Source organism: Bos mutus, chromosome 15, assembly GCF_027580195.1.
Source record: "Bos mutus isolate GX-2022 chromosome 15, NWIPB_WYAK_1.1, whole genome shotgun sequence".
NCBI lineage: Eukaryota > Metazoa > Chordata > Mammalia > Artiodactyla > Bovidae > Bos > Bos mutus.
In genome coordinates this window covers 49650557-49665155 of record NC_091631.1, presented here as the reverse complement: position 1 = coordinate 49665155, position 14599 = coordinate 49650557, and the positions used below count along the sequence as shown (strand labels likewise).

Below are 14599 nucleotides of genomic sequence, written 5' to 3'. Positions count from 1 at the left end.
GTCCAAGACTCAGAGTGCGCCCATCAGCTAACCCTTCCTGCCCATGGCTGGGGGAAGAAAAGTGGCTCACTCTGCTCTTCCTCCCAAGTGGTCTTGAGTCCTGAAGCCTCCAACTCATTTGAGCCTTCTGTCAATCCACCATGAGCAGAGCCTGGGGAGGGAAGGCTGTTGGGGAGGGTACAGTGTTGGAGCCACGTGCTTAGTCTGGGGTTTGTATGAGAGGAGAGACAGAGAGGAGGGGGCTGCCCTCAAGCTGGAGCTGCCAGGTCTGGCCCTCAGGGAGGGCTGCGCCTGCCAGGCTGAGGGGGCAGCAGTCAGAGAGTGGGGCCCAGACGTCGTTAGCGGGGATTAGGGCCAGATGCAGCTGTCCCATTACATCACAGCCATTTTTACGCCGAGCCTGGGCCCACTCTTCAGGACAGCCCGCAGAAGTCTTCCATGACTTTACAAATCGCTCCCTTCCATCATCTTCCCTCGCTCCCAGGCCTCAGGCCCCACTACCCGCCCCATCCCTGCCTTTTTCTCCTCTCCGCCCCCGTTCTCCTTCCACCGGGGGCTCAGATGAGGTTGCTGACTCCTGACTCAGGGCCACACTGAGGGAGGAGAAGGCTGATTTGGAGAATCCTGAGCAGGGCATGGCTTTCTCTCTTCTGGAAACATTGGCGTCTCCGCATACCCTCCTTCCTTACCCACTTTCAGACCTAGAGATACTGCGCTTCCTCATTGTCCTGAGGCAGGGGCAGGCGAAATGACATGCTCCAGGTGGGAGATTCCACCCTGCCCGGGGCTGGTTACGTGGCCCAAAGTGACATCTGACTCAGGACTCTAAAGCCAAGCTCTAGGGGCGGGCTGCCTTGCGGCTCTCAAGGCCTCTGGAGCCGACAGGCAGCCAGGCGGCAGAGCTGGGCATTCGCTGCATGCAGGAAGCCCATGGCTGCAGATGCCCTGTATGAGCTTGTGGCCACCCTTCAAACCTCTTCAGGTAAACCCCCCACAAGTCTGGCCATCACCGTGACTGCTGTGTGGGAGGACCTGGACTTGGGAGCCAGGGGACCAAGGGCTTGAATGATCCTCTCCACTGTTACTTGTTGGATGATCTTGGGCAAGCCCCTTTATTTCACTGAGCCTCAGTTTCCTCATCTATAAAATGGGGGCAAGAATAAGACTTATCACGCTGATTGCTGTGAGGGTTAAATAGAGCTGTGTTTGAAAAGTCTCAGCAAAGTGCCTGGCACACAGTCGTGTTCATCACTGTCCCTAGGCCCCCTTGTTGGAACTGGCAGGGCCAGGCAGTGCAGCCTGGACATGGGAGTGTGGGCACCCTCACGTGGGAAGAGGTTGTCCAGCCACAGTCTAAGGAACGGACTTTGCGTCCACTGTGAGTTTTAGCTTACTTGGAAGCCTCTAGATTGACTGAGGAATGACAAATGGCTGTGGTCTTCTTACCCCCTGCATGGAATTGGAAGGTGGGGGCCGGGTTGGTCCTCTGGGCTGAGCACCCGGGATAGGAACGCTGCCTCCCAGGGGCAAGGTTTGGCATCTTGAGATGCATTCTCTTTGGCCCTTCCAGCCGAGAGGGAGCGTGGTGAGGCTGTGGAGACAAAGGCCTGGCTCTCCCCCCAGTGCCAGGCGAGGGTGTGTTATCTTTGGGCCCAGGCGGTCTGCCCCGGGTCTGTGGGCTGGCACTGTAACGGGTACCACCCCAGCCCCCAAGTCTGCTGAAAGGAGTGGGCTCTGGGCAGAGGTGGCAGGCATTCAAGTGGATGCTGGCCCTTGGAGCGGCTCGGAGCAGGGCCAGGAGGAGGGGCTGCGGCTGGCTTTCTGGTGGTCACTGGCAGGTCCAGGGACTGGGGTGCAGGGTACAGAGCTGGGGGGCGGGCAGGGCTGTGGGAGGGAGAGCTGAGCACCAGGCTGGGCTGTGTCCTCACTGGAGGCGCCACCCTCCTGCCCTGGTCTGCAGTGTCCAGCACCCGCTTTGCCCTGAGTGCCTGCGGGGGTGTAACTGTGAGGGACCTCCTCTGTCCCCCTTCTGTCTCAGGCAGCTGGGCTTGTGGCCGGGCTGGGTGGAGCTGGCCTGGGATCAGCATCCTCAAGGCTCAGGGGTCCTTACCAAGGGGTGGTAGGAGGGGGAGGCCCCCAGATCGTAGTAGGGGGGCTGTGGGGGCAGCTTCTGCAGTTCATCCTCTTCCTGCTGTAGCTGCTGCTTCTCCAGCTCTAGGCCAAGAATCTGGAAGAGAAGGCAGGTGAGTGGCTGCACAGACTCTAGCACGGCCCTGTGCCAGGCGGCCCTCTTGGCCCCTAGTGGGTTGTAGATTCTTCCCTAGGTTCCCATGCTCCCCCGTCCTGTATTCAGCACTTTGGTAGCATCCGGGAGGCATGAGGGCAGCCTGAGCCTTTTGCTTTGTGGGCTCCCTGTGGCCAGCCATGGGCCAGGCATCAGTTTAAAAAAAAAAAAAACTAAATTTTATATTGAAATATAACCAATTAAAAATGTTGTGATAGTTTCAGGTGGACAGCAAAGGGACTCAGCCGTAGCATCAATGGATTTTTTAATGAATGATCTGAGAGGTGGAGAAAGAGGTTCCCCTGGAAAGCAGGGGTGTTGGGTAGGAAAAGCCCTGGCTTCTTACTTCTCATGGTGGGAGAGAGGAAGGCCCCAACAATGGTCTCTACCTGAACCTGGCCTTGTGGGAACTGGCCAGGGCTAGTGGTGTGCTGGGGACCGTTCAGGAGTTCGGGGAGTTGGGAGGGCTCTGCCTTCAGGTTGGGCCCGCTCCCTGAGGTCCATCTCCCATTTGTTCTCCCCGCCCCCTCACTGTAGGGACCCAGGCCCACCTGGATGTTCTTAAGTGCAAGGTGGCTCTGCCTGCTGGGAGAAGGTTCTGGCTCCTGGGAGAGAGGCAGGGCAGTCCTGGGGGTCACAGAATGAGGCTCACATGAGGTCTCTGTCCCAGTCAGGCCCCCTGGCCGTTACTGGTCCCTGAGCCCCACTCACAAGGGTGGCCTGGGCTCTGCTCCCAGGTGGCCTCCTGAGTAGCCAGAGCATGGTGGAGTGGAGGCTGAGAGAGACCCTCCATCTTCCCAGGTGTCTCTGCCCCCAGCCCAGCCCAGTCCAGCCTAGGCTAGCCCCCTCCAGCCTTGGCCTAGGAACCAAGTAAGTCTCAGGTGCCCTGGCTTGAAGGACAGTGGGAAATTCACACGGGCCCTCAACTGGGAGCCAGGAAGCAAGGGGCCTGATCAGGTGCAAAGCCTCTGGGGGCATCATAAGTCTTAGTCATCACAATAAAGAATATTTCAATGTAACATTTAAAAAATCAAAAAGAATGCAAAAATCCATGATGAACAATATATCAACATTTTAAGTAAAGACAAGATCAGTAAGAGGGCTATGCCAAGCCATATAAGAGCCTGAGGCAAAAAGAAAAATCAGTAATACTGAGCTTGTCTTTAAAGTGTTGATATTTTGTTCATTGTAGATTTTGGGCATTCATTTTGATTTTTAAGAACATTGCATTAAAAATTATTTCTCATGATGATGCAGGTTTTTGGTGCCTCATTGAACTTGATATCAGAGGCAAGGACCCCACTCAGTTCACCCTGGTCCAGGTCACGAGAAGGTGAACTTGTATGTTGTATTTCGCCTCTATGCCTCAGTTTCCTCGCTGTAAATGGTGGATTATAATCACATACGAACTTCTCAGAGTTGCTGAGAGGATAAAATACATCTTTGTAACCCAGCGTAAATGTTGGGTGGTGCCTGCCCATAGCCAGCCCTCTAAAGGCTTAGCTCCACTGCAGGAGGGTTAGGGCCCCTCCCAGCTCACAGGTGACAGTGATGTGCTTAGTCGCTCAGTCGTGTCTCACTCTTTGCGACCCCCTGGACTGTAGCCACCAGGCTCCTCTGTCCATGGGGATTCTCCAGGCAAGAATACTGGAGTGGGTTGCCATGCCCTCTTCCAGGGGATCTTCCCAACCCAGGGATCGAACCCAGGTCTCCTGCACTGCAGGCGGAGTCTTTACCGTTTGAACCACAAGGGAAGTCAGGAGGAGGGAATGAGGCCTTGCGGCGGGTCAGTGAGGTAGCCCTGAGCCCCTTACAAGGGCAGGGGCTTCAGCAGCAGCCTGTGCGGGTGGGGAGCATGAGGGGGCAGTGTTGGGTGGGCAGAGGATGGGCTTGTCCACACTCACCCGCCCCCATCCATCTCCAGCCGGTTCTTCTGCTGCCAGTGATACAGAAAGACAGTGGAAGCCACACTGAGGATGAGGGCCACGGCCACGGCACACCCCAGGAGCCTCGCCATAATTCCTGGGCCCTCCCGGGGGAGGGGCTTTTCTGGAACCAAGAGACCAAAGTGGAGAATGAGAGAGTGGGGCACAGAGAGACAGAGCGAGAAGAGGGGGAGAGAAAGAAAACTACTAGAGGCAGAGAGGCGGGCAAGAAGCAACAGCATCGGAGCCGGAGGCAGTGTCCCGCCCTGACTGCTCTCCTCAGCGTCTCCCCTCCCCATCATGCTCGAGTTCCAGGAGGGGCTGTCCCAGTTAGGGCAGGACAGACCTCATGTCTGGCTCTCAAAGGCCCTAGAATTCCAGCTCTTCTCTGATCTTGGGATCTGGGGCAGGGAGGTAGGAATAGGGGCGGGGAACATAGGGAAGGCAAAGGGGTGCTCAGAGGTGGGGGTCCTCACCCCTCCTTCCATCTCTGGCCCTGCTGGGAAGATCCCTGTTGAGGAGTTTAATTTCCTTCCCCTTCCTACCCAATTAAACAAGCAAATAAACTAATTGGTGCTCTGCCCTCCCAGCTCTGGAGAAAGCATGAGGATTCAGAGAGGGAAGATGGGAGCTTGAGGTTGATGGGGATCCTCAGGGGAAATCTAGTCTGTCGGGTACTGAGGTGAAAAACCCACAGGGCCGGGGTCAAAGGTGAGGGGGATTAAGCCGCCCACTGTCTGGACCTACATGGCCATTGCCCAGGGAGCGCTGGTCCCATGGGTGGGAAGTAGGGTTGGGGCAGGCTGCAGTCCCTCTCAACTTGTTCTGTGATGACCTGGGCAAGTGACCCAGCCTCTCTGAGCCTCAAAAAGAGAAGGGCCTGGGAGGTTGTGAAGGTCTATTGAAGGATTTCTCAGCCTGAGCAGGGGCCACTGTGGTCCCTAAAGACGAGGACACCATGAATCTGTTGGGACTAAGCCCTGGGCCAGGGGCATGTGCTGCTTTCTGGCTGGCCCTGCTGGCTCAGGCTTGGTGTGGGAAGCCAAGCACAGTGCCAGGCCTTTCTCTTCCCTCCCTCTGCTGGGCTCCATTTCTCACCTCTGACCCTCCCAACGCCAGAGAGGAAGGGACTAAGGAGAAAATCACACACACTTCCTTCCTTCCTCCCCGCACCATCCTATATGTAATTAAACAGGAGAGCACCTGAATAGAGATGCTAAATTGCAGTTTGCAATAAACATCATGGAGCCAATTAATTCCCTGAAGCGGGATTGACAAGCACCTGCCTCTCTGTCTCTCTGCTCCATCCCAATGCCCTGAAGGAGGAGGTGTCTGGCAGAGCCCTTGGTACCAGATTGGCTCCCAGTGAATCTGCAGCCCCTCTGGCTGGGCTCCTGAAAGTAATTGGAAGGCAGACACTTTGCAGAAGCTCTGGTGCAGCATCCGTCCATCCACAGCTGGTGGGCTGTGGTCCTGTTGGGAGGGCAGCGTCTGCCTCTGTGTGTGTATTACAGGGACTTGGGAGCCCCAGACTCCTCCACGGACCCTTAAGTTCCCCCAGCACTGTCTCTCCTCTCCTTTCTTGGACTCTCGGGCTGGGGCATTGCAATCCATTAAACAAACCGTATCTCCTTTCCTCTTAGCTTTAGCTTCTTAGCACTCACCATCATCTCCTCCCTGGTCCCTCTTCTTTATCCTCAAGCCTTCCTGCCTTCACTCCTGCACCTTCTGGCTGTGTGTCTCTTTTGGTTTAGCAAGCATTTGTTGAGCATCTACTGTGTTCCCAAGCACTATTCTGACCCTGGGCAACAGAGGTGTGAAAGTGAAGATACCCTGCCTGGCTCACCAAGTTCAGGTTTTTACCCCTGCCACAGTCAGCTCAGCTGGGTGGACCAGGCCTGTGTGGGATCCAGGCTGGAGGGAGAGACAGCTTCATGTCAGCCCTGGCCTCACTCCCTGCTTCCCAGTTCCCTCTCCCAGGGCCTCTCACCCAACACCTTCTCAGTGACTCTGGGGCCACTTGAGCAAGGGAGGCAGCTGTCCTTCTAAGGGGCCTTATAACATGCTGACAGAGCAAACAATAGCACAGGCAAATGAGTTTGTAAAGGCGCTAAAGGCGGTTATTACAGAAATTAAGGGCCTAAAAGAGTGGGACGCTGCAGAGAGGGCCTCAAGGGTACCAGGGCCAGAGTGGAAAACTCTGACTTTGTCTCTTCAAATTGCCCTCTGTCCATGTCCCACTCTCTGAAAATATAAGTGCAAGTTCTCTTTGAGCCCCTGGGCCCTGCCTGCTTTACCTGGAGGGCATCACCCTGGAAGGAGAAATAATAGTGGAGGGAAAATGAGAGATGGGGATGGGAAAAGGAGTAGGCAAAGAGGAGGATCGACCTGAAGTCTCCGGCATGCCAGGCGCTGCCCGGTGCCTTGGCTGACTTGGGGTTGATCTGATCCTCACATTAAGCCTGCAAAATTAGATCATGCTGTTCCCAGTGAGCAAAATGAGGCTCAGAGAGGTTAAGTGCTTCTCCCAAGGTCACCCAGCCAGTCAGTGGCAGATTGGGCACTGGAACCTGCATCTGTGTAACGTTACCTGATCGGTCCACGGGGTCTTCCCAGCCATCCTAGTCCCTCACACACATGGAGCCGCCATCCCCTCTCCCTCACCAGACACCCTGTACCCCCTTGCCCCCAGTTGCTTTGTCTCTGGGACTCCTCCCCTTGACAGCTGGGAGGTGGGGTCCTGGTGCTGGCCCCAGCTGGAGCCCTGGCACTGTGCCCCCAGACACTCTCTGGTTACACTGGGACAAGCATCCCCCTAGCCCCGGCCCCCAGCTCCACAGGCTTTAGGGCAGGACCATCACCTGCAAACAAGCGGGCTGGCCAGGGCTGGAGCTTAGAGGCTGGGAGAGTTGGGAATCAGGGTGTGAGGGAGGGGGACGAGGGGCCTCCAGAGAGCATCTCCTGTGAGCCAGGCTGGGTGCTGGACCGAGGTTGGTCGTATAGGCTTTATTCTACTGAGAAGGCTCAGAGAGGTTAAGTCAGTTGTCCAGAGTCCCACAGCTAGGAACTTAAGAGCTGAAATTGGATCCAAGTCGACTTCTGAAGTCTTTTCCTCCTGTGTCAGCACCACGATCTGAGTCACCATTTTCTTGGGCTTCAAAATCACTGCAGATGGTGACTGCAGCCATGAAATTAAAAGATGCTTGCTCCTTTGAAGAAAAGCTATGACAAACCCAGATAGCGTATTAAAAACCAGTGATATCACTTTGGTGACAAAGGTCTGTATAATCAAAGCTATGTTTTTTCCAGTAGTCATATATGGATGTGAGAGTTGGACCATAGAGAAGGCTGAATGCTGAAGAATTGATGCTTTTGAATTGTGGTACTGTAGAAGATTCTTGAGAGTCCCTTGGACAGCAAGGAGATAAAATCAGTCAATCCTAAAGGAAATCAGTCCTGAATATTCATTGGAAGGACTGATGCTGAAGTTGAAGTTCCAACACTTGGGCCACCTGATGAGAAGAGCCTGTTCATTGGAAAAGACCCTGATGCTGGGAAAGATTGAGGGTAGGACAAGAAGGAGGCAACAGAAGATGAGATGGTTGGACGACATCACCAACTCAATGGATATGGATTTGCAAACTCCGGGAGATAGTGAAAAACAGGGGAGCCTGGTATGCTGCAGTCCGTGGGGTCACAAAGAGTTGGACACAAATTAGCAACTAAACAACAACAACTGTGTCAGCAAGGCCTGGTCAGTGTATCCCAGAACCTCCCCGCCCCAGGCAGAGTCAGCATCTATCCCGGCTCATGCCCCAAGGATGCCACCAACCAACGCCTCCTTACCTGTCTCTGGGGTTACACCAGGGGCATCCCCTAAGCCTTAATGTGCTCGCCTGTCATTCCTGGTTCTTGGGTCTCAGACTGGGAAACTGAAATCCCCAGCCTGGAGATAAACACAGACCTAGGTTTAGCCAAGGGGCCTGCAGGCCAAAGGCAGACCAGGACTTGGTTCTTCTTGGAACCACATCTGCCTGCTGCACTGAGGCCCCACTGTGGGGGGTGGGAGGGGCTTTGGATCCCACCCAAGTGTCCAACAGTCTCAGTCTGCTTCTCCCTGCACCCCCTTTTCAGTCAGGCCCCAGTGGGCCTGAGCCCCAGCCTTTGCGTGGTGGTGGAAAGTGGACCCAGACATCTGCTTCACAGGATGCACTTGTCTGCCCGTTGCCCTTCGCTCAGTTCCATAAACACATCCTGACACCTTCTATATGCCATGTGCCTGCCCCCTGGCTAATGGGGTAATCAGACCTGTACACAAATAAACACTCTATTTTATGATTCATTCCTCAAGAGAAGTCTGTCCAAGGTCCAGGGCAGGTATAGGGAAGAGAATGATTAGCTCTGGGAATTCATGGCTTCATAATTGAGGGACCTTCTGAATAGGGTTTTGAAAGCTCAATAGGAGCTCTCCAGGAGAATAAAGGCAGAAGGACAAGGTAGGCAGGATATGCAGTGTTGCAGGGACATATATATCAGAAGTGAGATATATAAAGGAAATTCCAAGCATTGGCTATGGCTTGGAAATGGGGTGCAAGAGGGGATAGACAGGGCATGAGTCTGGGGAGAGGTACATAGCAGGCGGACCTGGCTCAGAGGTCCACCCTCTCTCCTGCTGCCCCTGCCTGTGGACAGAGACACTGCTTTATCAGGAGCTGGACTGACCTGGGCCCTCCTGTGGGCTGCCCTTCCAGGACTCTTCAGAGAGCACTTGGCCACCCTGCCCACGAAGCTGTCCTGGGTCTGGCTGCCTTCTGCTTGCCTCTGTGGCACAGGCAGAACAGGTGTTTCTGGGGGACCAGGAGCTCAGAGGAAGTGGGTGTCTGGATTGGTGTGGATGCTAGCATGTAGGAATGACTGGGGGCGGGGCTGATTACAGCGCTGAGGGCCCGCCCACAGGGTCAGAGTACCCCTGGCCCTTTCTCCAGTCCAGGGCTGCTGGAGTGGCTTCTTCCTGTTGGCCAGAAACGAGTGCCAGAACTCTGTGTTCAGCTTGCTCTAGCTCTGTCTCCCTGTCTCTCTCATTTCAATGCTTTTTTCCCAGGACCCCAGGCTGAGCGGCTGCTCTACCATCACCCTGGGGGGTCGTGGGAATATACTCTCTCCTTGCCAAGGAGGGGGGACACATCCAGTCTACCCCCTGACTCGATCCTTACAGAAGAGAACCCTTTCAGGTGCTTGCTTGTGACCCAGGTGGTGAGGAAGTCCACTCAGAGGCCTGGAACTGAGAGAGTTACAGAGCCCTCTACTCTTACAGAGCCCCATACAGCCAGCATGACCACCTGGTCATCATGACTTGAACTCAGCCAGGCCTCCGCCTTCTCCTTGCCTTGGGCTACAGATCTAGGAGGCTGACCTTAGGAGTTGGAGCTGCTAGGAGACCTGCCTGCCTCTTCCCTGGGTAGGCTCCTGATTTCTCCCTCTGCCCTGGGCTTGGATTGTACTTCATCTTTCCCTCTGCCCTGGTGTGTTGGTATTAGAGAAAAAGTCTTTTATATTTGCCCACAGAATTTGCTGTGGTTTTGCACTCAAGTGAAGATCAGTTTGCAATCACTTTCTTTAGCGCCTCTGGGTGGAGGCTGGGGGCTCTGAGCTCTGCAACCCCATCCTCTTTTATCCCTTGCGTCTGACTCCCATGCTGTTTGTCTGGAGCACACATGAATTATGAAAAGTGTTTGGCACAGTGTCTGGCACATAGTCAATATGTAATAAATGGCTGCTATTTTGTTATGAGCTACTCAATAAATGCATATTGATTATAATGATGTTGATGATGTTGGTGATAATGAGGATGGTGGTGATGATGGTGGTGATGATGGTGGTGATGATGTGGATGGTGGTGATGGTGAGGATGGTGGTGATGAGGACAGTGATGATGATATTGGTGCTTCTCCCCTCCCTGGAGTCCTGGCTTCTTCCCTAAGCTAGCATGCTGGGCCAGATTACACTTGTGGCCACCTCAGTAAGTTATCATATATAATATGGAAGTGAAAGTGTTAGCCACTCAGTTGTGTCCAGCTCTTTGTGACCCCATGGACTGTAACCAGCCAGGCTCCTCTGTCCATGGGATTCTCCAGGCAAGAATACTGGAGTGGGTTGCCATTTCCTTCTCCAGGGGATCTTCCCAACCCAGGGATTGAACCTGGGTCTCCCACATTGCAGGTAGATTCTTTATCATCTGAGCCACCAGGGAAGCATATCTTACATATGCTTTTACTTAAATTACCTCTTTTGATGCCTTTGCCTCTGTTGACAGATGGCTAACTGGAGGCTCAGAGAAGTTTAATAAAATGCCCAAGTTCACACCTCTCACAGACAGTGAAAGTGAGGTAGGCACCCAGGGGTCCAGGTCCTCAGCACAGAGCTCTGAGTGGCCTTGATGAGGGTCTTCTACAGAGGAAGACACGCCAGCCCTCTCTTGAGTTTGTCACTTACATAGCTGTAGAATCTTGGGCAAGTCATTCAAATTCTCTGAGCCTCAGTGTTCTCATCTCTAAAATGAGACTCACAACAGGGTTGTTAGGGACAGATGAGCTAATTCATGTCAGAGTCCTCAGCAGAAGGCCTGTGCCCATTCAGTGCTTAATAAGCATTGGTTCAAGGAAGGCAGGGGGTGTGTCTGCTCCTTGGGCAGCTCCCAGGCAGCTGAGGCTGGGAACCCTGATTTAATCCTGCCTGTGGCCTCTCTCTTCCTTACCTTTAACTTTCCTTAGTCCCTTGTTGGTCATGATCTGTAAATTCTACTTGTCTAGGTCTGTGAGGACCTTAGGACATTGTGTGTGTGTGTGTGTGTGTATGTTTGTACATATGTGGGTGTGCACATGTGTGTGCACGTGTGTGTGTATATGTATGGGTATATGTGTGTATATATATCAACATATGTGTCTGTGTGTGAGAGAGACTTGACACTCCTTGGGGAGGGTTGAGGACAGTCACTTCCCACGTTGCACACAGGTTTCCTGCCATCTGAAACATTCTCAGTGTCTGCATGCTCCCAGCCCCTCCCACCCAGCCCTGCACACCTTGAGTTTTCATTAGGAGTAGAAAGGAGCGGGCGGGGCGGGGGAAGGTGGGGGGCAGCTAACTTTCCCAGGAGCCCACCCCTCACCACAGGGTTTTCTCCTGAAGCCCCCTCCAAAGTCAGGCCCAGCTGGAGAGAGTTACTGGGATTTCACACACATTCCTGTGGGGAGAGGGACTATCTCCTTGTTGGGGACCCTGACAGGCAGGGAGCTGACCCCCAGCCCTCGCAGAGGGAGGAAGATGAGCACGGCTATTGCCCAGCCAGGTGGGGAGGGCTGAGGGGCACAGGGAAGCAATTTGTCTGTCACACACACTTTATGGGGACACTCCCTCCCAACTCCCTGGTGCCTTCTCCCCTCACCCACCAGCTCCTAACTCCTCCCTCCCTCCCCTTCTCACAAAGGGCTGCTTTGAAAGAGAAAGAAGGGCCACGTCTGAGAAGGCTGACCGTGCAGTAGGGAAAATAGTGGCCTGGATGCTCCAATGTTTCTAATGCTGTTCTGAGCCTCAGTTTTTTCCTCTGTGAAATGGGGAAATGGTGGAAACACACGAGATAGCGCACATGGAACTCCTGGAGTGGAGCGACCCGTACGAATCTAGTGTTGTAGCATCAGTGGTGTCCTCAGTCTTCCAGCTCTGAAGCACAATGTTGGTTCTCTCCTTTGTCTGGATGGCACTGGAGGGACCGGCTGCCTGAGGTGAGCTCCGGATTCTTCCAGCCCCAGTAGATCCTCGTCCATCATCCCCTGACTGCTGCCCTCTGAAGCCCCAGTCCAGCGTCCAGCAGCAGGAGAGCTGGGTAGAGTAAGGCCACCCCCCCACCAGGCTTTGTTCGCAGGGAAACCAAACCTCACTGGCTTGGGGTTGGGGTCACCTGAGGTCTCAGCCAGGCTCCCCAGCCACCTGACTTCCTGCACTGATGGAGCCTCTGTTGTTCGTTCAGGTGAGGGGCGATCCAGTGGGTCAGGGTGGCCCCGAGGGAGCCTCCTCTCTCTTCTAGTCTGCTTGCAGCCCTTACATCTATGGCCTGCCTCCCTGGCTTGGGGTGAGATGGTGCCAGTGACACCATTAAAGCAGCCAAGTCTGACCCTGCCCCACTGTGGCACAGTGATATCAGATCTCTGCATGGAACAGAAAAATGTGAGGTCAAGGGCAGTTGAGACAATCCCTAGGGAACCGGGGGTTGGACTGAAGGCTACAATAGCCTGTGGATTCCAGAGCAGGCTGAGCCACAAGGCATGGTCAGGGTGCCAGAGGTGGGTGGAGCCGCAGCCTGACTGCCCCTCCCCCACCCTAACATACACACTGACCCAGGTCTCAGAGACAGCCTCTTGTCCAAGCCCTTGCTCTGTTTTGGGGACCCATCTCTCCTCCCAGTCTTGGTGGGTGCCCAAAGGGACACTTGCATACGTGCATGCTAAGTCTCTTCAGTCATGGTCAATTCTTTGCCACACCATGGGCTGTAGCCCACCAGGCTCCTCTGTCCATGAGATTCTCCAGGCAAGAATACTGGTGTGGGCTGCCATGCCCTTCTCCAGGGAAAAGGACCCTTATCTGCCTACAAAGCTCAGGACTTCGCCTGCATGATTTGAGGGTTGGCTGGGGAAGGGCTTGCCCCTCCAACCCTTTCAAGTTCTTCCCCTCCTGGTCTCCCTCTTAACATGCTCTGACTCTTTTTGGGGGAGGGGTCCTCACAGCCTAAACCCCCTCCCCAAAGCCTAAATTTCCTGCCACAACAGTCACTACCTATGAAGAAAGACTCCTTCCACTCTATTTCATCTGGGACAAGATGAGCAATTTTCAAAAGGAGTGCTACTAGGAAAATGAGAAGAACAGGAAATATAAAAACACAGGGTGGTCGAGATCATGGAGGACCTACTACTTTTCCTAGTGTAATTTACAATCTAGCCACAGATCTGCCAGAAATCTCTGAAGGTCAGCGCTGCTAGCAGGAGACTTGGGCTGCCCTGGGAGGAAGTGAGGTCTGTCACTGGAGGTATTCTAGCAGGGCCTTGATGCCTCCTCCATGGGGAATGACCTTGAAAGCTCAATACATAATGGTGATCCTTCACTTCGGCCCAGAACTTCATGGTTTACAAAAGGGCTTTCGCTTGCATTTTCGTGTCTTTCATGTGGTCTTAGGAAATAGAGCAAGGATGGACATCACAGCTTTATAGATGAGAAAACTGAGAGGCTGGAGAGAAGTGGCTTTTCCCAAAGTCACAGGGAGGTGGTGACCACATTTGCTGGGATCCACGTTTTGAGCCACCGGGGCAGAGCTGATCTGCCTGTGGTTCCTTCCTGATTTAGCCTCTCAGAGGTTTCTATCCCGCCCACCTGCATCTCCCTCTAGGTAGGACCACATTTGCAGGGTACATAGGAGATAGCTGGAGGTGATTCTGGAGTTCATGGGGACTCAGCAGGGCAAGCAGAAGCATCTCTACAGGGACACCTTAGCCAGATAGACTGGGGGTGCTGGCAGCTGCCAGGTGGGGCTGCAAGGGGAAGGGGACCTGAAAAGGCTAGAATTCTGGAAGCAAAAGAACCAGAAGCTAAGGGGCTATCTCGGTCTCCCTGGGAGTCAGGAGTATTGACGGTCTAGCTGTTTGTCCATCCCGGGCAGGGGCCCTCTCCTTGTGGCAAATCCCCAAAATCAAGTGTGTATTGACAGTAATCCCAGCGCTGTCTGCAGTCATTGAAATCAGGGGATTTAGATATGGAAATTCTTATGCTAAAATGCCATGAAATTCAGTGGTGCTTCTCTGGGTCTCCTCAAGGTGGAAGGCACAATTGCACCTGCTTAGGAGGAGCTCAGGTTCTCAGAGGGTGTGCATTGGGCAGGGGAGAGGATGAGCTCCAGTGCCCTGGGGTTGGGAGTCGTGGTGCTGAAGGCTTTGGAAATCTGGAGGGTGTTGGGATCTGGACACCTCTGCAGAGGGTCGAAGGAGTAAGTGGGTGTGTGCAAAGCTGCTTTTCATGTCTGACTCTGTTTGACCTTATAAACTGTAGCCCACCAGGCTCCTCTGTCCATGGGGCTTCTCCAGGCAAGAATACTGGAGTGGGTTGCCATGCCCTCCTCCAGGGGATCTACTCAACTCAGAGACTGAACCTATATGTCTCCTGCTTTGGCAGGTGGGTTCTTTAGTACTAGCGCCACCTGGGAAGCCAGAGAAGGAGTAGGGTAGCTTAGTTCTGGCAAGGTCTCTGAGTAGCACTATGGGAAGACTCAGAGAGAAGATTTAATTTGTTCACATCTCTCAAGTTGAGGGGAAAACAATCTCGAGAAAAAAAAAATGGTTACACCTGCACT

The 14599-nt window shown here is 53.9% G+C and overlaps 1 protein-coding gene across 1 annotated transcript in view; it reads right to left on the bottom strand.

Moving 5' to 3' along the window:
- Positions 1-2089: 2089 nt before the first annotated feature.
- NECTIN1 (nectin cell adhesion molecule 1) overlaps positions 2090-14599 on the bottom strand; it is a 98380-nt gene continuing 85870 nt past the window's right edge. The window contains exons 6-8 of the mRNA XM_005897110.2: positions 4189-4333; positions 2836-2911; positions 2090-2227 (exon numbers count right to left, since the gene is read on the bottom strand). Coding sequence (XP_005897172.1) covers positions 2090-2227; positions 2836-2911; positions 4189-4333 — 359 coding nt within the window. The remainder of the gene's footprint in view (positions 2228-2835; positions 2912-4188; positions 4334-14599) is intronic.